At 51.3% G+C, this 26,468-nt stretch overlaps 2 protein-coding genes across 22 annotated transcripts in view; one reads left to right on the top strand and one right to left on the bottom strand.

Moving 5' to 3' along the window:
* The window catches only part of ZNF618 (zinc finger protein 618), a 184,103-nt gene extending 176,013 nt beyond the window's left edge, over positions 1-8,090 (top strand). For all 21 annotated transcript variants that reach the window (XM_027105126.1, XM_027105114.1, XM_027105108.1 and 18 more), the window contains one exon: positions 348-8,090. In XM_027105126.1, coding sequence (XP_026960927.1) covers positions 348-1,864 — 1,517 coding nt within the window. In that variant the 3' untranslated portion in view covers positions 1,865-8,090. The remainder of the gene's footprint in view (positions 1-347) is intronic.
* A 3,504-nt stretch (positions 8,091-11,594) lies between these two features.
* On the bottom strand, positions 11,595-26,049 carry AMBP (alpha-1-microglobulin/bikunin precursor). Its single transcript, XM_027105130.1, has 10 exons — positions 25,381-26,049; positions 24,060-24,202; positions 22,418-22,494; positions 21,324-21,440; positions 20,744-20,845; positions 19,927-19,973; positions 14,404-14,485; positions 13,147-13,314; positions 12,647-12,820; positions 11,595-11,930 (listed from the first exon to the last, which is right to left on the bottom strand). Exons 1-10 carry the CDS (start codon positions 25,495-25,497, stop codon positions 11,899-11,901), a joined length of 1,059 nt encoding a protein of 352 aa, XP_026960931.1. The 5' UTR covers positions 25,498-26,049; the 3' UTR covers positions 11,595-11,898.
* Between the last annotated feature and the right edge of the window lie 419 nt (positions 26,050-26,468).

Below are 26,468 nucleotides of genomic sequence, written 5' to 3'. Positions count from 1 at the left end.
TCATGTACCTTATTCACTAGCGACTCCTGTGTTAGAGGCCATTCCTATATTGAGGAAGAGGTTAGACTGGTTGGCTTCAGAGGTCAAGGTGAATGACATGCAACAAGTATTTGCACACACATCACTACAGTCTATTCCCATGCTCACGGCAGGCATTACTAATCAATCACAGAACTTTATTCCTGTGAGACTGTCACATATTAAAGACTGCCAAGACCATCAGTTTGTGTGGAAGATGAAATCTGTTCATAATTCCTAATACTAGATGCTTGAGTATTAGGCCACTGCCAGACCAAGGAGCCTTGACTGGCAGGGTTAATCACACCTCTCTTTGTGTCCCCTGCCAGCCACGACCAGTGGTTTAACACCTAACAGCATGATCCCCGAGAAGGAGCGGCAGAACATCGCAGAGCGGCTGCTGCGGGTCATGTGTGCCGACTTGGGCGCGCTGAGCGTGGTGAGCGGGAAGGAGTTCCTGAAGCTGGCCCAGACGCTGGTGGACAGCGGCGCCCGCTACGGGGCCTTCTCAGTCACCGAGATCCTGGGCAACTTCAACACGCTGGCGCTGAAGCACCTGCCGCGCATGTACAACCAGGTGAAGGTGAAGGTGACGTGCGCCTTGGGCAGCAACGCCTGCCTGGGCATCGGCGTCACCTGTCACTCGCAGAGCGTCGGCCCTGACTCCTGCTACATCCTCACGGCCTACCAGGCAGAGGGCAACCACATCAAGAGCTACGTGCTGGGCGTGAAGGGCGCGGACATTCGCGACAGCGGCGACCTGGTGCACCACTGGGTGCAGAACGTGCTGTCAGAGTTCGTGATGTCGGAGATCAGGACAGTGTACGTGACAGACTGCCGGGTGAGCGCATCCGCCTTCTCCAAGGCCGGCATGTGCCTTCGCTGCTCAGCCTGTGCCTTGAACTCGGTGGTGCAGAGTGTGCTGAGCAAGCGGACGCTGCAGGCCCGCAGCATGCACGAGGTCATCGAGCTGCTCAACGTGTGCGAGGACCTGGCGGGCTCTACCGGGCTCGCCAAGGAGACCTTCGGCTCGCTGGAGGAGACCTCGCCGCCGCCCTGCTGGAACTCGGTCACGGACTCGCTGCTGCTGGTGCACGAGCGCTACGAGCAGATCTGCGAGTTCTACAGCCGGGCCAAGAAGATGAACCTCATCCAGAGCCTCAACAAGCACCTGCTCAGCAACCTGGCCGCCATCCTGACGCCGGTGAAGCAGGCGGTCATCGAGCTGAGCAACGAGAGCCAGCCCACCCTGCAGCTGGTGCTGCCCACCTACGTCAGGCTGGAGAAGCTGTTCACGGCCAAGGCCAACGACGCGGGCACCGTCAGCAAGCTCTGCCACCTCTTCCTGGAGGCGCTCAAGGAGAACTTCAAGGTGCACCCGGCGCACAAGGTGGCCATGATCCTGGACCCACAGCAGAAGCTGCGGCCCGTCCCGCCCTACCAGCACGAGGAGATCATCGGCAAGGTGTGTGAGCTCATCAACGAGGTCAAGGAGTCCTGGACCGAGGAGGCCGACTTCGAGCCCGCCGCCAAGAAGCCCCGCTCCGCCCCCGGCGAGAACCCCGCCGCCCAGGAGGACGACCGGCTCGGGAAGAAGGAAGTGTACGATTACCTGCAGGAACCCCTCTTCCAGGCCACCCCGGATCTCTTCCAGTACTGGTCGTGCGTGACCCAAAAGCACACAAAACTCGCCAAGCTCGCCTTCTGGCTCCTCGCGGTGCCGGCCGTGGGGGCCAGGAGCGGGTGTGTAAATATGTGTGAACAAGCACTTCTCATCAAAAGGAGGCGACTGCTCAGTCCAGAAGATATGAACAAACTCATGTTTCTGAAATCCAACATGCTTTAAGACTTCCGGATGAAAAGAAAGAACAAAGAAAAAAGAAGAGGACGTTAGGAAAAAAAAAAAAAACCACACAACACTGTCGCAAACAAAGAAAAAGGAATTTAAGTTCTAAACACTGTGGACCTCATTATAAATGCCCCCTGGAAACTTAAGTGCTTTTTTCAGTGTGTGTGTGCATGTGTGTACGCAGTCACGCGTGCGCACTTTGGGCGTGGGCGGCTCTGCTCATCCGTGTGGCCGCAGAACTGTCGCACACGCATGCACACATACACTCCCCTGGTGCATGTACGCACGCCTGCTCGCGGGCGCGTGTGCATTAAACTGGGCGTGTCAGGAAAGCTGAGTGTTTGGGAAAGAGGGAAGATGTTTCACCTCCTTTTCTCAGTAAGGGGGCTTTAAAAGACTCCATGTTCAGGTGCGCAGGTTGGTAGAAAACTGATGTAAAACGTTCAGGCAGCTGAGATCTGAAGTGACTTGACGCTCTCTGTCCTTCACTCTGTGGTCCCCCTTGCCCTCCGTCCCCGTCCCCAAGCCTTCCTGACCCTATTGCACCCCACCCCTCCCCGGCTGCCCTGCCATGGATTCTCCAAACTGCATCAGATGGACAGCTTCTGCACTGGACTTTGTTCTCGTTCACCTTCAGGGCATTGAGCTGCTGCCTTTGTGATACCCTTGGGTGTCATGGGGCAGCCGCCTTAGAAACACACCTATCTATCTCCCCAAATCAGGAAAGGAGACTTTAAGAATATAAAGCTGACCTTTTGCTTTTTAATATAAGATAGAAAAAAAAGACATTTTTCAAAGAAGTATAGATACTGTCTCCACTCCTTAATATTTTTTTTCCTAACATTTTAGCAGTTTTTACTTTTTTTTTTTTCAAATTTGATTTAGGCTCTGCTAGGAGGCACTGAATGTCTGTAACTTATATTTTGGAGGGGGTTTTTTTGTTTGTTTTTTGATTGCCCTTTTTGTTCCTCAAGTCACACTGTAAACTAGCTCATCTCAGTGGTATATTCAGTATCCTAAGGTTTTCATTAGACTTCCCCGTACAGTCCAGTTTTCCTGTATTCGAACAGCCAAGACCATGAACTTGGTTGTGCTGTTTGGAGACCAGGAGTGAGGTTGGAGTCACAGGTTTCACAGACGTGGGGTTCGGTGGAAGCCATAGGGAAGCATGTGGCTTAGGAGTTCTCCTGAATGTAAGCAGAAGACCGCCCTCCTGGCTCGCTGTGTCTGGTCCTGCGAATGTCTGATTTCTATACCCAGAGTGCACTACACTACTCGCCACGTCACTGACCCTTCCAGCTCAGCAGGGACTCCTGAGTTGATCCATGTTCACGTCCATCGCACCTCAGACCCACGGCCTCCTCTCCCCAGGGATTCCGGCGGGTCCGCTGCCCACAGCCCTGGGGGGTCCCCACGCGAGCCTCAGCCCTCCTTCTAGGACAGTAGTTGAGCACGGTGCCTTGTGGGCCAAATGATGGATGTTTTGAGGGTGAAATGGCATTAGGCCACATTCAACTTGATGCTGTGAAAGAGGTTTTCAGGCTTTGTTTCTCTGTGAGCAGTTTAGGTTCCACACACGGCCTAAATGCCAACAGGGTGCCCCTTTCCCCTCTGAAGAGGTGGTTCCGTCAGGATCAGTGCTCAGCCTCCCACCCCACCTCTCAGTGAACGAAGTGCTGGTGGTCCCATATCCCCCCGTGCCCACGGCTGTGGGATAGAGACGGTTACACCAAGGCTGAGGATGCCTGCCATCGTGGGGGGCACATTCTACCATCTTGGGGGTTGACCAAGTCCACTCCATCCCTTCCTAGTAACAAAACATTGTTCAACTGTGAGATACCTCGACTACAAAAAGCACTGTACGACGGCCCTCTCCCCCCGGTCCGTGGCAGTAAAGTTGGGGAAGTAAAGTTGATTTGAAAACTCAAGGCTTAGGATCATGGACCGGAACACTGTCCCAAGTGTCAAGCCTGCTCACTTTGCCTCGTGAGAACTAACCCTCCCGAGTCTTGGACACACTGAAAGGCATCAAAGTGGGCCGTTTCCCCATTCACTCCAGCAAGCCATGGTCTCAGGAACCACCACGCCATTTCCTCTCCTGGAGAAGTTCTGGGTATTAACTCCACGGCACTTCCAGTTGGGGTCACACCGTCAGAAGAGCCTCCGTCTGCACTGGACAGTCACCTCGTGTCGCTTCCTAGAGTATATGGGAGCATCCGCAGACTTTTCGATGAGACTTTTGGGGGCGTTCCAGAAGGTGGCTGCAGGGTTGCTGATGGGTTACAGATGCCTGCAGCAAAAGGCCTCCAACTTTGCTTTGCTGCTGGGGAAGGGTCCTCGACCTGGCACTCTGAACCACACGCGGAGGATGGGAGCTACCCGTTCTGTGTGGTCAGTGGGAGCCAAGCCTTGGAGCCCATCCTCCCTCTTAGAGCGGAGCTGTGCTGGTGTTGCCTCATTACGGGGCCACTCGGTTAGTAAATAGGCATTTCACTTTCTTGCAGAGCCATCAGGACCACGCCCTGGTATCAGCGTTCTTCTCTTCAGAAAAATTTAAGTCTTAACTAAATTGCAGTTATCTAGTCATATGTGTCACCTCCTGTCCTGTCCTCCTTTCCACCTCAGTTCAATCCTTAGGGCTTGGCGTGCTCTGCAGATGTGTTGTGAGTGCCACTAGGTCTCGGAAAGCTGTCTCCTGGGGCTGCCTCATCCAGATATGGGAACAAGGTGGCAGGTAGTCATTTCTCTCTTGCAGCCTCTGGTTCTTCAGAAACTCGTTGCCAACAGGAAAGGCTGTACCAAGGTGCCCCCTCCGTGTGCTTACTCGTGCAGAGCCCGCTGCAGTGAACAGCTTGATAAAACCCAAAGATCTCACAGGCCCAGCCACTGGCCCCACATCTCCAGCAATATCCACCCTATCCAAATTCTAGCTTAGCCAAAGGATTGAGGTCGGCGCTTCCAGTTCATCTCCTGGCCCCTAGCCTGGCATCGACCTTCGGAAAGTTTTTGTCTTCTGCCTCCCAGTTCTGTGACCACTATGGGACTTTACAGCTCAAGGCGGTTGCCTGCTGACTTGGACACAACTTGCCTGAACCATGTGATTCCCAGGATAGAAATGGCCTTTGCGTTGACATACACAGACCCCAGAGGGGAGGTGGAGAAAACACACCTCCACTCTGCAGGGTGTTCCCCCTCATCTGAGGTCAGTTGGCTTCACCACCGAAGCCCAAGCCAAGGACCATAGCCTCGTGGGTGGTCCCTCAGATTTGAAGTAACTGGGGGGTCTCAGCTCCACCAAGAGCAGCGGTGCCGTCCCAGTCGCTGTGAGTGGATGCTCTTGTGCCGACATGGTTCTTTTTCCCCGTGCCCAGGTCCACCAGCCGGGCCTCCCTCCAGATGGTAGTTAGAAACCAGGAAACGAAACAGAGGGGCCACTGGGCAAAGCTCCTTTCTGGCCACACTTCATCTCGGGGTTCACGGCATAGGAAGCCACCTACTGTGTCCACGGGCGAGGGCGCTTCGCCACCAACCTGCCTGACAGCCTCATGCTTGGCGTTCGGGGTTTGGCTCTTGTCTGGGAAAAGGATGTTGAGGTTTCCTGGTGAGGAGAGGACAGTCCGATGACACAGTTGAGAAGTTCTGCGTCTCCAGATGTCTGGGAAGGACTTTTTTTGACACCAGCTCTGTAGGCTGGCAAGCGTCTTCTCCTTCAGTTTGCTCCTTTCTCTCCTGCACTTTCGAGAAACACCAGAGAAAAACTCTGCAAGGCGTGTTTTCCACTGTGAAGCAGACCCCCTGCCTTTAGGGGTCCTCTAGGCTTGCGCCTGGACTTGGACTAGACTCCTTGGAAAGTGGGCACCTGAAGAGCTGTCAGGGATGCAGCATGCATTCTTGGGGGCCACAGGTTCACAAGAAAGGTTTGGAATGAACCTGGGATGCGGATGGAGAAGGGAGGTCCTGTGAGCCATGGCCCAGAAGGGGACAGTACCTGGATGTTGCCATGACGATGGATGTGTTTGCAGAGACAGGAAGAGGAGGCACCCAAAGCACGGCCGGCGGTCTCCTCCTGCCCCCTGAGCCGGGCAAGTTCATAGCTCTGCCCCTTGCCTTGGGCACAGCGACAGCGCCTCTGTCCCTGGGACGTACCTGAGGGAGGGCTTCTAGAAAGGCTGCTGGTTTAGATGAAACCCAGAGGCCAAGTAAGGCTCAGGCTGTCCCCTGGAGACAGTGGGTGGAGGGCTCCTGTCTCGGCCCCCCTGTATCCGGCCGGGCCAGTGGGAGAACTGGGAAGGGGCCTGCCCCCTCTTCACTGTGGCTAACGTTTGCTAGGCCAGTTATGGTGAACCAATGATACAGTGTTTTCCCTTTTCTGTTTCCCACCGGGTTTCCCCTTTTCAGGGTTTTCTGGAGGATTTTGTTGTTGTTGTATTTCTTCCTCTGTCCTTTGCGTTTAAGGATCGTGGTCCACGGAGCCCCGCCGTTCCCTGGAGGGGCCCTGTAGTTTCTGTGCGGAGAGGCACCTGCTCCTGCTTTGATGAGGGTGAAGGGCATCGGGTTGCTGTCTGTTAATATTCATGCCCCTCCACCACCACGGGCGTTGCTTTAAAGGTTCAACTGCTGTACAGAGAAGGATTTGCTGAGTTTGCAGCTGGGTGTCAGCATAGGGGCCCTCCCCACCCATGCGTCCCACTGGGTACCTTGACTCTTCGAACCAAAGTTCCTTTTAAAGGGGCACAGCCCAGCCTGGTCCGCAACCTCAGGGGCCTGGGATCCCTGTGGCGCTTCCTGAAGTCCAGCTTGGCAAGAGACCGTGGGGTCTGAGGCCAGCTGGAAAGGGGGGCTCCTCCCACAACCCAGGTGCCAGCCGGTCCCTGCCTGGGACCCTTCCCTCCCACCCAGCCAGGGTGGCCGGGTCCCAAAGCGGTGAGCGAGCTCGTGGACTGGCACGGGGGCTGGAGACAGAGGGACCTGCGGGGCTGGGGGCTCCCAGACCCGCCGGGCAGTGCGTCCAGGGCCGTTCAGATGCCGAGCATCAGGAAATCATTTTGTACAACCACCTGAAGCAGAGATATTTTTTAAAAAGCATAAATTATTTTCAGTTGTTTTCTGATGATCCTTCCTTTTTCTTTTCCCCGTAACTTTGCGTCGGTGATTCTTTCACATCAGGTAAATCTTGAGAAAGCCTTGGTGCCCCTCCTTCCCAGGCCCCACTCGGTACCCATGCGTGTGCACCCTCATCCTTTCTCAGTAGTTAAGACGTTCTAGGCAATACCACAGGCACAGCTGACTGTGTCTCTGTCTTCGAGTGCAAGAAACTCAAGTCATCTTAAAAAAATACAAAAAAAAAAAATTTACAAAAAAACAAACACAAAAAAAATATCTTTTTTAGGCCAGAGTTTTCTACAGGTATTAATGAATATTTTTCTTAATCCTTATAAGTTTTATGTGTTTAATATTTCTTAATACCGGTAGCATTAATTTATACTTTTGTAGCAACACAATATTTTTATAAACAGCCAGTGCTTTGGCTCAAGTTTCCACAAGGGGTTTATGCAGGGTTATCTTGGGACCCTGTGTACCATGTACTGTATTTAAAAAAAAAGTTACCTAGTGTCACCCTTGCTGTGTTAATTAACAAAAGACGTTGTTTGCGGTCTCCTGTGTCGTTGGTGTGGACCCAACAGTTCTCCAAGGAGTCACATTGCATGGGGGTTGAGTTGACAGTTCTTGTGATATGTGAACCCCCGAGACCAAACTTGAGGGTTTATTTAGGCTTTTCTGTTTGTCCTTTGGATTTTTGGTTTCATTTCGTTTTGGTACCGTTTCTCCATTTACGGCCAAATCAGTTTTCTGGTGTTTAAAACTTTTACTGATGTCAAATGGAGGAAAGGAACAGGAAAAAAAAAAAAAAAGATTTTTACAAAGTAATAAAATTTAAAACTGAGCTGTTTAAATGTTGCTGTTTTTACCTGTCTGTTCTTGTCCAAAAGTGGGACATTCCCAGGGAGAAGAGGAAGGTTCCACTTGGTTCTTTAAATCGCCAAAAGCCCCCACCCAGAAATCAGCACCCCCCTACCCCCCGAATTCTTGCAACATTATTTCCTGGTTGGTTGATGCCAAGGTAAAAAGACATCCTTTTAATGGTTAGAGAGGATCAGTTGCTTAAATGATTTCATGTCAGTGTTGTATTTATGGTTTTACAATAAAACAACCTTTAGGAAGATGGCAGTGCGTGGTGTGATTTCTTGGGTTGGCATTGGGCCGTGTTATCCAGGTAGGAGCAGGGCACTGGGGAGTAGAGATGGACAGAGGCAGAGATGTCACCTGGGGGTGACAGAGCTGGAGTCCATCCCGAGGGGATACTACGTGAGGTTGGGGTTAGTCAGCTCTTCGGAGCTCCCTGCTGACCTCAGGCACCAGACCCAGGTTGGTGGTGTCTGATAAATAAGGGAGGGACACGGCCACAAGAAGACGTGGTCTCCGTGGGCCTTGTTGTGAAACACTGTCCCAGCGGAGGAAGGATGGATTTGGTCCGAGTCCTACAGGCCCAGTGCCCAAGGGACACATCCAAGTTCGCCTTGGCCACCATCATTTATGTGATGTGTGTTGTGTAAACCGTCCGTTTTCTGGGGAAGAGTGCCCGTAGATTGTGCCAAATTCCTGATGGCATCTGTGACTCAGAAAGTTAAGAATTAGTGGGAGCTGTGGAGACACATTTCAGCCCAGTGTCTGGACACACTGTCCCCAACACAGGTCAGAGTGGAAAGCCTGCCTTGGGAGGAAAGGCTCTCTCCATCCCAGGAGAGGTTCAGGCAAAGCTCAGATGCCCGCAGTGGGTGTGAACCAAGCGACTGGTGGGCCCGCCGGGCAGCCAGACCAGGTAGCTCGGGTGCCCTTCTTCCTCTGTCCTTCTGAAGCTCTGCGTGGCTTTCCCGCAGTGTCCCCTTCTCTGATGCTTCCTCCCCATTTGCTGGCCACCGACCTGCTGCCATCCTCCGAGCCAGCACCCCAGACAGCTCTCCCACTCCCTTCAAGACGGTGTGGCCTTCCTGCCCCACCTGCCTGGAGTCAGCACACCCGTCTCCTAAGTAAAGCACACGTCCAAGTTCGTCTTGCCCAGTGGTCATGTGTGTGAAGTTTGAAGTGGTGTGTATTGTCTGTCCGGGGGAGAGCGTCTGTGGCTTTGCCAGTGGCGTCCGTGACTCTAGCCAGTGCCCTCCACGGTGGGCTGCGGGGGCCCAGCCGGGTGGACTTGCCCCTCTGCTGGCCTCGACCCGAGCCTCACACTCCAGACACGCACATCAACGCTTGGCTTGGAGAGTCGAACTGAAGGCAAGTCGTGGAGAGAAGACAGAAGACAGCTGTGGCCAGAGTGGGCAGGGAGGGTGACAGCTTCTCCTAAAGCAGGCCTGCTCCTGCCAGAACAGCCGTTCAAAGGTAACACCACGTCCGGCTTTATCCTGTCCTCAACCAGAAACGGGTGCTCTCCTCAAAGAGGACGTGCTGCTCGATCAGCCGAACAAATTCCATCCAATCGCAAGGATGACGGCGCGAATTGGCCGAGTCTGGGCCAGCCTCCCGGGGGCATCAGCCCTGCCCTCAGAACCCCCCTTCAGTGGGAGTTTCCTGCTGTTCAGTGTACCGTGTGGACATTCCTGAGCCCGCGGTTGAAGTTTAATCAAGGAGTTTCTATTGGCTCTAAAACAAAAGTCTAGAGTCCTGCTGGAGCGGGAAGACTCCCCCGCTAGCTGGGAACGTCGGGATCCAATGAGATCAGGGCGTGGCCAGAGCCTCCATACGACTGAAGGGCCAGCCTCTGGATTTTAAAATAAAAATTTAAAAAAAAAGCATGTTTGTTTATTAAGCAGCCACATGTATTTTGTGACAGAGATGAGCATGACCAGTATCTTTAAGAGAGAATTTGAGGTGAGACTGTTTAAGAATCAGATGAGTCATCAGGGTAGCCGCTTCGCTGAGAAGGATTCTGATCCCTTCTGGGATGAGTGGACTCCTGACTGGAGGTCACAGATGTGCTTCAACCCCATCCCACCCCCGAGGGGTAAGACAAGATCCAAGGGATTTTGTAGGGAAAGTTTTAGTAACTGTCACGGAGATAAAAGCCTTCAGGACCAGGGAGGGTGGCAGGCAGGGCTGGTGACCCACAGGGGAGGCCCCAGCTAGAGGGGTGTCTCGGGTGCAGGATGCAGGCCCAAGGCTGCCAGAACTTATTTTTCAAGAGAACTGAGAAACCTAGAGTTTTATATGGGAGGTCCATTTTTTTTTTTTTGGCTGCCTTGGGTCTTTGTTGCTGTGCCCGGGCTTTCTCTAGTTGCGGCGAGCAGAGGCTACTCTTTGTTGCAGTGCGCGGGCTTCTCATTGTGGTGGCTTCTCTTGTTGCAGAGCACGGGCTGTAGGCACCCGGGCTTCAGTAGTTGCGGCACGCGGGCCCTAGGGCACGCGGGCTTTAGTAGTTGTGGCGCATGGGCTTAGCTGCTCCGCGGCATGTGGGATCTTCCTGGACCAGGGATCGAACCCGCGTCCCCTGCATTGGCAGGCGGATTCTCAACCACTGCGCCACCAGGGAAATCCGGGAGGTGCATTTTTTAATGGTGAACTCAGAACTGTAAAATACTCTAGGAGCCAAACTCCCATCCACCAGCTGAGCTGAGGCTGGCCAGCCCACCTGTGGCTGGCACTGTCCGGTTTAGGTATTTGTCCTTCAGGTCCCTTCAAAATCTCTTTCTTCAGCATGGCACCTTCCAACTGCCATAGGTGGCAGCCCCACTGTGTGAATCATGCATGGAGGGGGCAAGGTATGGACGCAGGACGTGATGACATTTGTTAGTTCCAGGCTGGAGAGCCTGTCACTTCTCCCTGTGTCCCCGCCCCCACCCACTTCTGCCCAGTGACTCCCAGCCAGGCCCACAAACGCTGTCCCTCAGGACTGTCCTCTCTATTGAAACCTGGAAGCCCCAAGGTTGGGACTTCCGGGGTGCGTAAGGCGGGGAATCTCTATGTGGTCTGACCAAGGGGGCTGCAAAGCTCTCTCCACCCGAATCCTTGCCTCTGGGTTTCGTCCCCTCAACACAGCATTCCACCTCAGAGCCCAGGAGGCTGGGGTTTGGACTCTTGCAGCGGCAGCTGTCAGGCCTCTGGGTGGATGGGGCCCGAAAGAGGTGTTTACAAGTCCGATATTTGTAAATCCGGCGTGTGTGAGCTGGAGGCTCCCGGAGTTGTGCGCTTGGGCCAAGTTGGTGCCTGAGCCACCCTGGGCAGCCTACCTGCTCTCCTCCTCCAGGGAGCAGAAGCCAGGCCAGACCCGGGGCTTTCAGCTCCGGTCCAGGGCCAGCTGGCTGTTCTGGGCACAGCGCAAAGGGCGGTGACCATTCTTCCGGGGCAAAGGGCCAGAGCAAGGATCCCAGGAGATGGGATCTCCAGGACCCTTGTGGAGAAACAGCCCGAGGCCTTCCAGCCCCTGGCAGCTACTGCTGGGGATGCAGCTGTGAGCAAAGTAAACGCTGGCGTGGGGTTCTGTGCGGCCAAGGACAGGGGAATCCTTTCAGGCGCTCGTGGGGCATTTGCCCAGACCCAGTTGGGCACACACTAGGGCACGTGATTTCTTCTGACCCTGGGTCTCTGATGAGCTCTGTCAAACCCCTCCCAGAAAAAAGTACCCAGAGTTTTCCCCTCTTTTCTCTTCTAGCTTTATTAAGACAAAACAATCCCGTTTTATACAGAACTGTGATTTATGTTTCGTAATTTGCATAGCCAATTTCATGTCCTGAAGATGGCTCTATACATTGCCGACACATACATTTTTCACATGTGGGGAAAGCTGGGTTACTCATGCCCGCTCCCCAGCTTGTCTCCCCCTCCCCTCCCCCATCTCATTATACTTCGTGATGAATCGTCAGGACATGGGATTTCAGGAGTCTACAATTTGCTTTTTATTGGAACCTGCCGCGGGACCCTGGGGCAGACACTGGCCCTCGCGCTCCCTGTGGCCTGTGGACCTCTGGCCTGTGGGCCGCTCAGCTGGAGAAGCGCAGCAACTCCTCCTCCCCTGTGGACACAGAGAGGCTCGGGGAGTAGGTGTGGGGTCGTCCAGGGGTCTGTGGGTGGGGACGGTCAGGGGATGGGGATGCCTCATAGAGGAGGGACGGCAGCTTGGGCTGAGCTTAAGCCGGGGCCTGAGGCCAGAAACTTCTGCTTGCGGAGTGACTTGATTATCTCCAGAGTGCGTTCCACGGAATGATCTGGTTTTTTGCCTCCTGCTTTACCTTAGGTACCATTTTCCCAGTGGGGAGATAAGGCACAGAAATCTTTAACGGCTGCTGTTCCCTGGAATGCTATCCCTGTTATCATTATAGCATCACCACCATTATTAGTAACGGCTGCCGCTAGGTGGATATGGACCGTGCGAGGCTCTGTGAAGTAGGTACTTTGTCCCATTTTACAAAAGAGGAAACTGAGGCTCAAACTGACACTCAGTGTGGCCAGCCCAAATGTGGCAATGCCGGGATTGGAGCCCAGTTCTGCCCCACTCAGCCTGTCCTGCCTTCCCTCTGCCTGGGCCCAGATGCCCCATCCTAGCTGGGGCAAGGCCTCAGGCTTGGCCCCATTTTAGAGGTGGGAAACTGAGGCCCAGAGAGTGGATGGGCTGGTCACCTGGTACAGAGTACAGAACTCAGCTTTCCAGACCCTCACCTCCTACCAGGGCTACCCCACCTGGACCCCGATATCCCCCAGGCCCAGCCTGGCATTGTCGGGGCCTCCTACCTTCACCAGGGATGCCACAGTACTCCTTGCACTCCTTCTCTGAGTAGAACTGGTTGCTGTTGCCCTTGCAGCCCCCGTAGATGAAGAGGACGCACTTCCCCTTGACAGCATCAAATGCCCAGAGCTGGGTGGAGCCTCGGCAGGGGCCAGGGACTATGGGGAGATTGCAGGCCTCTGTGGAGGGGGAGGGAGGTGCAGAGCATTGGAAGTCCTTAGGATCGCTGACCTAAGACCCCCATCAAAGGGCCTGAGCCAGGGACCCTGCTCATCCACAACACCTGGACCCCTTTTTATAGATTGAGAAATGGGACCGCAAGAAGACATACATGCCGAGGGTCACCCATACCCAAGTGTGCGATTCCTATGACTTCAGGAAACTTGCCCTGGAATTCCACCACTGGCGCATCCTCTCTTAGCTACCTGTTCAATGGGCAGGTGGTCTGTCTGAAGGACAGGGTTGGGGGGCGCAGGGGGAGGTGGAGAGGTGGGGCCACACTCACCCACGGTCCGGCAGGTCTGCAGACACTCCTTCTCTGAGACAAAGTTGTTGCCGTTCCCCATGCAGCCACCGTAGTGGAAGGTCTCGCAGGCCATGGATGAGCCATTATAGAAATACCTCTGAATCATCCCCAGGCAAGGACCTTGTGAGTAGCCCAGCTGGCAGGAATCTGGGGAGGGGCAGAACAGCAGTGCTCACTGAATGCTGACTGTGTACCTGTCGCCGGGCTGGATACTTTAACAGGTATCATCTCACTTAGTTTTCATCTCTGCATTAAGAGGAACAATTCTCAATTCATTTTAAAGGTAAGGAAATTGACTCCCTGAGAGGTAAAGTGACTTGCCCAGAGTTACATAGAGCTGAAATTCAAAGCCATATTTGCTGGATTCCAAAAACCCATGCTCATTCCATTCCATAACATGGGGAGTTACCAACGACCCAGAGACCCAACATCCCCTGTGTTGGTCTTGTCTGCCCAAAGACTCGGTAAGGATAGTAGTTGATGGTACATTCACCAGCACCCATGCCAGCCAGCCTGACCTCTGCCTTATGTCCCACCCCCGTGCCTTTGCTCTCATCATTCCTGCCCCTAGAATGCCAGAATGCCTTCCTTCCTAAAACCATACCTGGACACAGCATGAATTCCCCTTCATCCAGGAAGTCCTCCTTGATCACCTCGTCCTCCATTTTCTGAACTCCCCCAGCCTTTTAGCTGACCCTCCCTTTTGGGTCCCTCACTTTCTTCCTTGACTGCCTCCCCTACTAGACCAGAAGGTCCAAAAAGATGGTGGTTCATCCCCGTGACCCCAATGCCCAGCGCAGAGTCTGCGGTGGAGCAGGGTCGGGGTTCAGTGTTTGCTGAGAGATTTGGAGAGTGATCATTTTATCAATCACAAAAAGCATTCTCACGTTCTTGCCCATGAGCTCCCACAGGAGCCCTGAAGGTCAGCTCAGCAGGCTGTTATCCCATTGTACAGATGAGAAAGCCACGTCTAGGAGGCCACCTAGTGGTACAGACAAGCCAAGAACTCGCTTCTCATCGTGGAGCTGAGACTTGCTAAGCTCAGGGACCATGCCTTACACTCCTCTCTCTTCCCCCATAACCGCTGGCCCAGCCCTTTCTAGGCTCAGTCCTTGATTCTAGCAGAAAAATAAGAAAGACTTCACGGTGATGAGGGCAGCTGGGGTGAGCCAACTGTGGACCCTTCCTCTCTGGAGTGTGGCAGAAGGGGATTAAAAAAAGGGGGGTGATCATCACCTTCTTTCTTGCCGAAATCAGTTACTAGTTGTCCAGCCCCTGATCCTTCCTCTTCCTGGGGCAGAACAGCCCGCCGGGCTCTCTGGGGGAAGAAAGAGAAGAAGCTGTTGCAGGGATCTAGCCACTGCTGCTCCCCTATATACCCCTGGAATATATAAACAAACCACTTGCTTTGGGGATCAGGGTGTAGACAGAAACACTACTAGATTGGTTAACGGCCTGTTTTCCCAAAAGCTTCAACCTGAATTCCAGAATAGGCATCACAAGATAGATTTCTGGTCTGAAATGACAAATCAGAACAATACCTACATATCCAGCTTCCAGCTGAAATGCCCAGAGGAATATAATAATGGAAAAGAAACCTAATCCACAGTTGGGAACCAGGGAAGAGCAGCATTCCCATACTAGAAACTAAAAGGCATTTCTACACAAGGGAGTGGGAGTGGGAGTGACTTGCAGGAAGGGCTGACCAGACCATCGTTAACTGCTTACAGCGGAAAAGTCATGTGGAGAGTAAGAAGGGACCCCAAGATTGATCCTAATACTCCTAGATATGGGGGTGGGGGTGGGGACTGCAGAGCAGGGCAGGCTGCCAAAGCTGTCAAAAGGATCTCTGGGAGTAGAGTCCACTGAGGCACAGTCCCGGGACAATTACAGAAGGATGAGCAGGGACACTGCCGGCCATCAGGCAGTCTTCCTGCCCACAGGTGAGACCTGGAATCTGAAAAGGTAAAACTGTAGTAACCTTCAACTTTTCCCTTCTCCTTTCAAGGTGCAACTGAAGCTGTGATCAGGGACTCCCACTGTCTACCAGAACCCATCTCAAGCCGGTTGCACATAGGTCTTGCTTGGTGAGGATGAAGGAAAAGAGAAAAATCATGGAACGAATTAAATAATGCAACTGCTCAGAAGAATCACACTGAGCTGGAGAAATATCTCCACTAAACACAGGGCGTAGGTAAGAAACAGAAGAAAACTAAAACCATCAATGAAATTCGAGATGGCATCGCATCAACGTTAACAGGAGCCCACAGTTACGCAGATGAATAATATGGGAGAAGTAGAAAGTTACTGGAGGTGAAAAGGATTTTGTTAAATTTAACCACACAGTAGGGATAATAAACTGCAGTTTAAAGATTATGAGAAATAAACTCACAGAATAGGAATTCTAGAAGGAGAGGCAAACAATATAGAAATAATAGAAGAAAAGTTTTCCAAGTTGAAGAGAGACTTGAGTTGTTCAATTATAAGGGCTCAAAGGGAAAGAGAAAATTAATGAAGAGTCCTATCTCGACATTTCCTAGAGACAAAGGATAAAGAGCCTAGCAGTGGCCCTCAGAGTAAACGAGAGCATTTAATAACAGAAGCGGCAGAGCAATATCTAAAGGTTGTAAGAGGGTAAAGGTTGTAACCCAGGGATTCTCCACTCAACCAGGCTGTTGATCATGTGATATAAACACAGAAAGATATTCTCAGACATGCAAAGATCCTGTAGTTCTCCACCATGTACCTTTCCAGAAAAAAATTACTTACAGAAATATTCCCAACACTTGAGAAGGGAACCTAAATACAAGAAGATGCATGATGTGGTAGAAAAGAAATGATGGTAAACTAGAAAGCCAGTAAAATAGAGAGTTGAGGTTAAATTGTTGTTAAAATCGTCATTCAACTTAATGTAAATGTTAAAAGTAATTCTCCAAACAAAAGGTGGAAAATATAAACATCAATCTCAGATTATATCCACAAAAATGAGGATGTGGGAAGCCTGGAAGGAAGAAATAAAAAGTAAGCCGCCTTTCTCTCTTTTGCAAGGGAAGTCATCAGTTATTGTTTCATTCTTTTTTTTTTTTTTTTTTTTTTTTTTTTGCGGTACGCGGGCCTCTCACTGCTGTGGCCTCTCCCGTTGCAGAGCACAGGCTCCGGACGCGCAGGCTCAGCGGCCGTGGCTCACGGGCCCAGCCACTCCGCGGCACGGGGGATCTTCCCGGACCATGGCACGAACCCGTGTCCCCTGCATCGGCAGGTGGACTCTCAACCACTGCGCCACCAGGGAAGCCCTATTGTTTCATTCTTGACATGGATGAAGAAGCACAGATTCAGCTGAGATCTGGATTAAGATGGCAGATAGAAATTTCCCTCAACCCTCTCCAATACCGAGCCATCAGCAAAGAATGAATTCAGAAATCCCAGCCCCCAAGTATTGCTCAACACCACTGAAATGAGGAAAGGGGCACAATTTAAAGGAAAAACTAAAGCTCTCGATCCACTAATCTGGAGCTGAACAGGAAGGTCAGCAAGGTTCAGCTCCTGACCTGCCCTCCAACTCCCAGTCCTGGCAAGTCATCAAATTTCTGATAGCTCTCCCTAATACTCCCAAGTCCTGAGAGAAGAAAACTGTGGGGAACCCTATCTTCTTCCTCTTCTGATAGAGGAGTAGTGAAAATGACTTCTGGGGAAAAAAAGAGGAAAATAGACTAGAGCCTGACTCTTTGTAAGGGAAGGTTCTGGGGCTACACAGTCAATGCTCCAGGGGGTGTCACTGGGGGCAGATGTACCTTGCTGCCAGCCCCGACTAGGTGGAATGAATCCTCATAGGGTATTTATCAGTCCTTCCAAAGAGAATGCAAAGCAAGTGTATTCCAACCAGCTCTGGACTTCAGAAAAGTGGATGGAACACAAAAAACCCAGCCCTTACTCTAAGTTTGGGTGGGAGGGGACTAAGCTTATATTTGCAGGAAGAGAGCCAAGGAATAAGGAAACCTCCACGCCACCATATCAGAATAAACAGAAAGTCTATCTAAAACGGACTAAGCAGGAGTCAGAGAAAAAGAAGTGATACAGAAACTATGCAGACCCACTTCAGAAATGAATGAAGAAGTAGCCTGAACTAGAGAAAGAGCCCAAGAGTCCAGTGGTGGACATGGCCATGAACTGCCAAGTCCTCCCATCAGCAATGGATTTATATTCCCAGCTACCCACTGTCAGACCCTGTTGGAGACCACCTCAGCTAAGGGAGCCCTCTCATTCAAGGTCATGCTCCCTTCCCAGACTGATCAACATAGGGTATTAAGGCTCCGTCCCTTGGCCCCATCATGGGACAACTCCCAAGGGTGGTCCTGGTTCCAGAGCTCCCTATAGGGTTGGTTGAGCCATTGTTGTGACCGCCCTGCAGCTCTCCTTCTGCCTCTGCCCAATTGTTGATGTAGGGAACCCAACCTAGAAGAAAACATAACTCAAGAAGCAGAAGGAAATCCCTCTTTGGCCTCAAGTTATGGAATTACATAATAAGAACATGCACGTATTAAGACAAGATTCAAAGATGAAATGGTAAACGCTGACAGAATGAGACGAAGAGAGAACCCAGGCCTAAATAAACAAATTGAGAAGCAAAACAACATCGGTTCAGGGCTCGTGAATAAATTAGGAATAGTGAGGAGCAGAAAGAATAGATGCTGCTAAATAGAAGATTGTCATAGACGAGACAGTCCCAGTGGATGCAAATAAAAGCAATTTGAGAAAAGCTAGTGCATGATGGAGGATAAAGATGCTCCAGGATGAGAGAACAAGTGTTCGCCAGATGGCAAAACTCAACAAAGCTAATAGAATATGAATTCCATATCATGAGAGAGAGTTTCCTGAAATACAGTAGAAATGTCATCTGTGGATGGAAAGAGCACGGTGTATTCCAGGAAGTTTTGATATAGACTCTCAACCCCAAGACATGTCCTTGTTAAGATGCTGACTTCTTATCAAGGAGAAAGTCTGTCCAGGCATCTGAGCAGAAGAAACAAATTGCTTCCAAGGAGAAGAAATATCAGGCTGGCCTTGGGCTTCCCTGCCGTGGTCATCAGTGTGGAAGAACAATGGAGCAGTGCACACAAAGCTTCTTCTGAGGGAGAGAAAACATGACCTTAGAATTTGACACTCAAGCGAAATACCCTTCAAGGAGGAAGGAAATGGGCAGACATTCTCAAACAGGGAAGAATTCTGGGATTAAAACACCCATGAACCTTCCTTGAAAACAGCACTTGGTAAAAAAAAAATGGCACTAAGAGATTAATAGAAAGAATAACTCAGGAATGGAGAAGCTGTGTTATATTCACTAAGGGTGAATGTAGACTCCATTAAAATATAGAACTATTACTAGATGTCTGGGAATCGTAGTGACAGAGCAGAATGGGGATGGTATCAGTCTGGACAACGTAAACGCAAAAGGGAAGAGAAGATGGAACCAAGTTTGTGAGTGAAGATGTCTGTCTTCCAAATCTTGCAAACAGCAGATATTCTCTAAAAGTATCCATAGCGATGCCAGCCTCTTAAATATTAGTTCATAACCTTGACTTTATCTAGAGCATTCTTTAAGGAGTAAATCTCTTGTGGATAATAAATATTTATTTGAAGTTTTTTTTAAAACCTTCAAACTTCAGGGCTTTTTTTCCCCCTGTCATTCCGCACGGCTTGCGGGATCTTAGTTCCCTGACCAGGGATCGAACCCGGGTCCCCTGCAGTGGAAGTGTGGAGTCCTAACCGCTAGACCACCAGGGAATTCCCCAGGGCCCTTTTAAATTCGAGTAAAACTACAAGGAATGCCTTTTAAAATTTAGAAATAGCATCTGTAATGTAATTCCATTTAATAATAGCATATTTAAATCTGTTCCTCTATCTATCCAACCTTCCTTCTATCTGCCCCTCTCCAGGTGTATGCAGGTCAAATTACCGGAGTAATGTGACTGCTGGTAGGTGTTGGGTGGTGGAATTTTTTAAAACTTATTTTTTATACCTTTATACTGCACTGTTTTGATTCTTTATATTGATCGTATGTTAGTTTTATAATAACAATGGTAATTTTTTTCTAAAAAATATGTAAGCAAACAAATAATATGTTAGCAGTGTTAATTCTATGTAGGAATAAGGACATTATTGTCTTTTTTTTTTTTTGCTTTCTTGTATTTTTTCAAATTTTCAAGAATATGTTTCTAAAATAAATATTACGTGTATATATGTACTTATATACACATACACATATATAGATATATACACACACAGCAGTAGACTAAATTAGGATATATAATTTCCAAATAATCAGAGAAAGAAAGAATGAAGACTTAATATGGCAAAAGGCAGGAAAATAAAACAGAAGAAGGAAGCCCTGCAAATCAAAAGTCAGCACAGGAGAGTCACTGGTTTGAGAAGCTGCTTTGCTCTCGGATTTGCATTTTGGGGGGATCAATTGACTTTATTTTCATTTATTGCATATCGAGTATCATTATCTCATTATTGAGTATGTCACTGCTTTTAGGCATTATGCTAAGACCTTTTCTAACATGTCACTGGATTCTAACACCTGGAAGGTAAAGGTAATTACCCCGTTTCACAGATGAGGAAAGTGACATCCAGATGGGGCAGCAGTTAGCCCAATGGCAGAACATGCCCATCACTGCCTTCTCTCAACGACCCCACCTACCAGCTCAGCAGGGCCTAAGTGGGCAGGGTGGGGATGGGGTGGGCGGCAGAGGTACTCACCGAGAGTGGAGTGGGCGCTGGTTCCTGCTCCCCAGGGACACACTCACCTAGGGCAGAGGACAGGAGAGAGAGGGAATGAGACCCAGACATCCCAGACCCAGGCAGGCTTTGTTTGTTCCATAGAGCTAACGACTACGTGTCAGGCGGGACGTGCGCTGGGACCTGTCTTGTGCATTAGCCCACTTCGTGGACGGCTCCACCCCCATGGCTTGCTGCAGGTCACTTGTTGGAAAAGTGATAGACTGGTGGCTGCACCACTGTCACAACCTGCATCGTCTCCACCCACAACCAGCATTTCACGGTTGATATCTATTGAGCACTTGCTAGACACCAAGTGCGGCGCTATTGTATTTAATTGCTTTATTTCATTGACTCCTCACAGCAACTTCTAAAGGAGGCATTATTATCCCCATTTTACAGATGAGGAAATGAGGCTCTGGAAGGGTGACCAGCCAGAAGCCACCCAGCTCAATCTGAACCTTGGTGCTCTAACTCCAGAGCCCAGGCTCCTAACCCCAACACTCTATTGCCTCCCAAGAGGTAGCCATGGATTCTGGCTATAACCAAACTTAGACAGGTGGCAGCAGAGGGAACGCTGAATTGGGTCTACTCTCAGCTTCGCCAGGTACGCTCTGTGCGACTTGGAGCAAATCCAGAGGCCTGAGCTGCCTGTTCTATAAAGAGGGGAGGGGGATCATAGCTCAGCTTATCTCAGAGGGTTATGGGAAAGACCCAGGGACTGGGAAGATGTGCTCTGGGGGTCGTGAAGGATAAGACGGGTATCAGAAATGGGAGGTGGTGTGGAGGTGTCACTTACCTCTGTCGGGCATCCTGAAGATGGAGTCCTCAGGGATGCCCACACCCAGGGCAACTTCCCTGAACTGCTCCAGCAGGGTTTCCCGAAGCTGTGGCTCCCGTCCTGCAAGTAGGAAGCAGGGGAGACTCCTAGAACCACAGGTACCTGGGCCGTCAGGGCCTGAGGTTATTTTGCCCAGGGAGTTTCATTTCGGGGAAGTTTGAAAACTGTTGGCCCAATTCCATCTCTTCGATACCCTTATGGAAACCTCAGCCCCAGAAGAGGATGAGGTGTCCCTCCCAGGCTCCCCATCTGGGTCTCCCAACTCCCCACACAGCTCTCTTTCCACTGGTTCTTTTAAGAACCTGAAGGCTCTGGAATTCTCTGGAATTTTCAAGATCAAAAGAAGAGGATTCTACCTCAAATGGGAGACGGAGCTCTACCTCCTCTAGGGAGAGTAAATGTTTTCACCTTTCCCTTAACTGGAGTTTTGTCAGAAGGAAAAAGCAAAACTCCCTGCTCTTCCCCACTCCATTTCCCTAAATCCCGGGTCTCCTCCCACGCCCAGCTCCAACGAGTGTATCATATTCCAGGCCTTTACCATAGAGCTTGGCAGTAATGGTGGGTCCATGGCGGCGGCTGAATTTCTTGGTCAGAAAAATGGCATACTCATCATAGTTGGTGTGGACCACATAGGACTCCATGGTGATGTTCCATTCTGCATGGAAGATTCAGGAAGACAAAAAGATCAGTGGTCAGAAGGTTTCTAGCCTGAGATCCTTCACCTATTCACCCACACATCATCTATTCATCCATCCTTCTGTTCACCCATCCCTTCCATATATTTATTATCCGTCTTCACTCTCTCCCTCTCCATCCATCCATCTCCTCCATATATTCATCATTAATTCAACCACCATCATTCCATCCATCCATCCTCATCATATATCAATCCATAAATTCATCCATTTTCTTTTTCCTTCTTTTTCTTTCTTTCTTTCTTTTTCTTTCTTTCTTTTTCTTTCTTTCTTTCATTCTCTTTCTTTCTTTCTTTCCTTCTTTCCTTCTTTCCTTCCTCCCTTCCCTCCCTCTTTCCTTCCTTCTTTCCTCCATCCATTAATCCATCAATTTATCTATTAAATGATTGATTGACTACCCCACTAATCTACCATCATACTTATATTCACTTACCATTTTTTAATTCTCTCACTCATTTATTTATCCAACCCCAAACATTCAACCCCTGACATGATTATTTGATGCATAGAGCAAATTCAGTATACATCTGCTGGATTAATGATTAAATTCATGTCCAAGTCCCTCTATCACTTGGCACCACACGCACTGTATATGGTAGATGCCTAGCAAATTTTTATCAGCTGACTGCAGATGCCTAACACGAGGACTGATGAAATCTTGATGTTATCCTTAGCATTCAGCACCATCACTCAAATTCTGGATGAGCACGTGCATGGCAGGGCAGGGGCGGGGGGAGGGATAGAGAGAGAAAAAGAAAGAAGGAGAGAGAGAAGGAGAAGGAGGGGGAAATTTGGAGGGAGGCTAGATGACTGCAGAAAAGTGGGAGGAAAAGTTGTAGGGGCAGAGAGGGCTGAGGCAGAAGGAAAGAGAGCTTAAGACAGCAGGTATCTTTTAGCAAAGGAGGGAACTGTAGATGTCTCCTTTGACTCAACTTACTGGGTTTGTGATAGAAGAACTTTCCATCAGTGCCTGTTTTCTCATAAGCCCCAGAGATCGCCTCACAGACACCTTTCCTGGAAATGAACAAACCAAAAGGAAGGTAACTTCCGGCAGAGACCATGGTCCTGACACCCCACTCTCCTGCAGGGTCCTTCTAAATGCCTTTTTTAAAATTTAATTTGGAAAGTAACATTTCCAAATATCTGGTTTAATTCTCACACCAGCCCTGGGAGACACAAATTTCACATGAGGGAACAGAGGGACAGAGATAAAAAGGAACTAATCCATGCTAACCTCTTGGTAAACCCAGCACTAAAAATCAACTTCCTTAAGCAAATCTGCACATCAGACTTAGGCACCATGAAGTCAGAATGATGAATTAACACATTAATTCATGTATTACTTTTTGTCTCTCTCATTTTCCTCATCTGAGAAATGGGGATAATGATAGCTTCTACCTCACATGGTGGTTGTGAGGATCAACTGAGATATTATATGCAAAAAGCTTAGAGTAAACACTATGCACTTATTAGGTATTATTGTTACTATGATTATTATTTATCTTGTTAATATTTAATGAGCAGCATCTATGTGCCAGGCACTGTGCTACATGCTGGGGATACAGAGGAGGGCAGGACAGACCCTGTCCCCTCATGGAGCCTATAATTGAGTGAGGTGGGTGGGCAGGCCAGGGGCAGATACAGTCAGTGTGAGAATTGCCACAAGGGGCGGGGTGGAGCCCGAGGTGCTCCGAGAACACAGAAGAAGGCATGTAACCTCAACCTGGGTTGGGGGGAGTCAGGGAGGACTTCCTGGAGGAAGTGACAAAGAACCTGAGTCCTGAAGGATCCATAGGAATTAGCGCAGGGAGGTGGGGAGAGGTTTTCGGATAGAAGAAACATCCAATGCAAAGGTCCAGAGGATGGAGGGTTCCAGGGACTGAAAGAAGGTCCACTTGGGTGGGTCACAGAGTACATGGCAGACAGTGGGGCAGGGAACAGTGAGTGCTTGGGGGTCGGGGGCAGGGGGTGCTGAAAGGCCACATTGAAGAGTTGAATTTTATTCCCAAGGGCAATAGGGAGCTCTGGAAAGGTTTAAGCAGATTTGAGTTTTTGAAAGGTCTTTCTGGTTGCTGGGTGACGAAAGGATTGGATGGAAAGTTGGCGATTAGAGGTGGGGAGAAGTGTAGAGAGGCTACTGTAGACAACCAGGAAAGAAAGGGTGGTGGCTTGGTCCAGGGTGGTGGCAGTGAAGAGGAGACAAGTGAACAGACTGGAGGGATTTAGGAAGGGCAGGGACAGGGCTTGATGATGGATCGAATGGCCGTGGCAGTGGAAAGAGGAGTCTAGGACAGCCGCCTCCCACCCAGCTTTCCAAGATGGGGGCGGGGGAGAAGTGCCCTTACTGAACTAAGGGCACCCAAGGAGAAAGAGCAGGTTGGAAAGAAGGCACAGTGTTGGGGGCGTTGCCCTTGAGGTGGAGGTGGGACAACTAGAAAGGGCTGCCCTGGTGGAGGGCAGCAGAGAGGTCTGGAGCTCAGGGCCGAGTCCTGGCTGGAAGTGGAGACCTGTCACTTTCTAGGATGGGGTGGTGACTGAAGCCAGGGCAGGGGGTGGGGTGGAGGTGGGTCCCCACTCACCGCCAGTGAGTATTAGTCACGCTGAGCTCCCTGTCCGTTGCTCCCTCTCCCAGCACCAGCGAGCTCATGGTCATCTTGTCCTTGAACCTCTTCAGCCACGGGCAGGTGGAACCCACGGCCACGTGGAACCATTTCCCGTAGATCTAGGAGGCAGCCACAAGCTCTGAGGATCTGGACCTCGAGGAAGATTTGGAGGATATCTGTCCCCCTCCCTCCTCTCAGTGACTTCTCCTAAGTGATCATCCTTGTCTTACAGGTAATTGGAGGCTACAGGGCTTCCAGGGAGGGTGGAGCCCTGATGGAGGAACTCCAGGCATCGCGGCCAGCTTAGGACGGAGATGTGCAGGTGGGCCCCACCTCGCTGGCAGAGGGCCTGACTCTGCTGAGATGTGGGATCTGGGTGGCTCACCTGGACGGGGTCCAAATCTCCAAGGCTCCCCAAAAGCAGGAGTCCTGTCTTCTACTCCTCTGGGGACAGGTTGCTCACCACCTTGCACACAGCCCATACCTCCATGTCAGAAAGTATCTCCTTTCCCTAAGCTGCGTCTGACCCAGGGCAAGCCTGCCGCCTCTTTCTCCTGAAAGGACCCTCAGGTCCCCGCAGACCTTTCGCCATCCCTGACCACCAGAGGCCCTCTCCTCACGCCTCTCCTCCACAACCTTCCCCATCCCTGAACATAAGCAAAGTCCTCAGGCCAGCACGGCTACAAGGGTCAGACGGAACCCAGGATGGTGGTAGAGGGGCAGGCCCCGTTCAAGGTCACCCAGCGCTTCGGGCAGAGCTGGGGCCGGAGGGCAGACTCCCCACACACAGCGCCCTGCCTGGGCCTCTTAATCCCACCAGCCTGACCTCTGTCGTGCTTCTCATCTCCCCATAATCCCACACGTAGGGCGGAGGACCCAGGACGGGCTAACAGAGATGCTATGAGGGAGGTGAGGACTTGAAGGTTGAAGGGCTGCGGGGTGGAGGGTCACAAAAACCTCGGTGCTGCTGGGGGCTGCAGGGCAGCAGTGGGCACCGAGCCTTTTCTGGGTGGGTTCTAATCAGAGCATGGGTTCCCCTGGGAACCCGAGAGGGCAGGTTCAGACGTGAGGACCTTTGACTCAGAATGTCAGCCTGGAGGCCCACAAAACGGTGCATGCAGAATTGTAGCTTCAGCAGATCCCTGAGAGTCTGGGCAGCAGCGAGGGCCTTGAGGGACCCACGCGTGGAGTTCCAGATGCGAGACTGAGAGCCCGGGGCCTAGGACTTGCCCCTCCCCCGCAGCAAGGCCCAGCCACTCGGACACCCTGCCATCGCTGCCAGAGAGGCCAGCCTTACCCTAGACAGGTCGAAGTTCTCCTGCACTTGGATGTCGTCGGGCAACGTCGTCACAGGGCTGGCACTCACCGCCAGGCAGGCGGTCAGCTGCAAGAGCAGGGTTCCAAGACTCTGCATGGCTCCGGGCTCCTCCGCCTGGGGTGTCACTCACGGGCTCCGTCTGGGGACAGAAGAGCCACCACCTGCCTGCACGAGGCAGCTATGGACTGGGGCTGGGGAACGGGCCTGTGGCTGTAGATGACCTTGCTGTTTGCTCTGTTCAGCCGGGACCAATCAGGGCCCCAAGGCCAGGGCCAATCGATCCCTTGTAGTGCCCAGGCCGGGGTCAGGGCCCCGAGGGGCCAGGGTGGCTGCTTCAGAGGAGCTGCCGGCCAAATGCAACACGGTCCTGGTGCAGCCGGGCGCTAGGTTCAGGCCCCATGAAGGCGTCCCCCGAAACTCCTCACCTGTCCCAGGTGGGGCGAAGAGACGGGCAGCCCCTGGCCCTTCCCGCTGGGTCGTTCCACCTGTGAGCCAGGAGGACAAGCCTGACTGGCCCATTTCTCAGATGAGAAAACTGGGGCCCGGGGAGAGGAAGTGACTTAGCAGAGACAATAGGGAGGTCTGTGGCAGAGCCAAGACGAGAGCTCGGGTGTCCTGTCCCCAGAGTTCCTTCTCTGAGCCGTGGCTTCCCACAGCCCTAGCAAATAATAGTAGAAGTGATGATGATGGTGTTCACAGCTTCCATTCCGTGAGCACCTGCTGTGTGCCAGCTGTCTACCAGCACTTTCCACCGGCCACGGAATTGATCATCCCCACAACAACCTCATCAAGTAGGTGCTATTATCCCCCTTTATAGGTAGGGCGTTTGAGTCTCCAAGAGGTAAAGTGACTTGCCTAGGGTCTCCCAGCTGGGAAGCAGCATTGCTGGGAGAGGCAGCATCTGGTGGTGGCTGAGAGCGTGGACTCGGGAGCCAGACTGCTTTCTGTGCCACTCACTGGCTGTGTGGCCTTGGGTGAGTGAATTTCCCTCTCAGTGCCTCCGTGCCCTCATCTGCAAATGGGGATAATAGTTCCTGGTTCAGAACATTGTCACGAGGATTGATGGA

This window comes from Aethalodelphis obliquidens, unplaced genomic scaffold, assembly GCF_003676395.1.
Source record: "Aethalodelphis obliquidens isolate GAN/ISIS:26980383/991018 unplaced genomic scaffold, ASM367639v1 scaffold7, whole genome shotgun sequence".
In the NCBI taxonomy this organism is placed as follows: Eukaryota; Metazoa; Chordata; class Mammalia; order Artiodactyla; family Delphinidae; genus Aethalodelphis; species Aethalodelphis obliquidens.
Note: the sequence above shows the minus strand (reverse complement) of the source record. Positions and strands in the feature narration are given on the sequence as shown.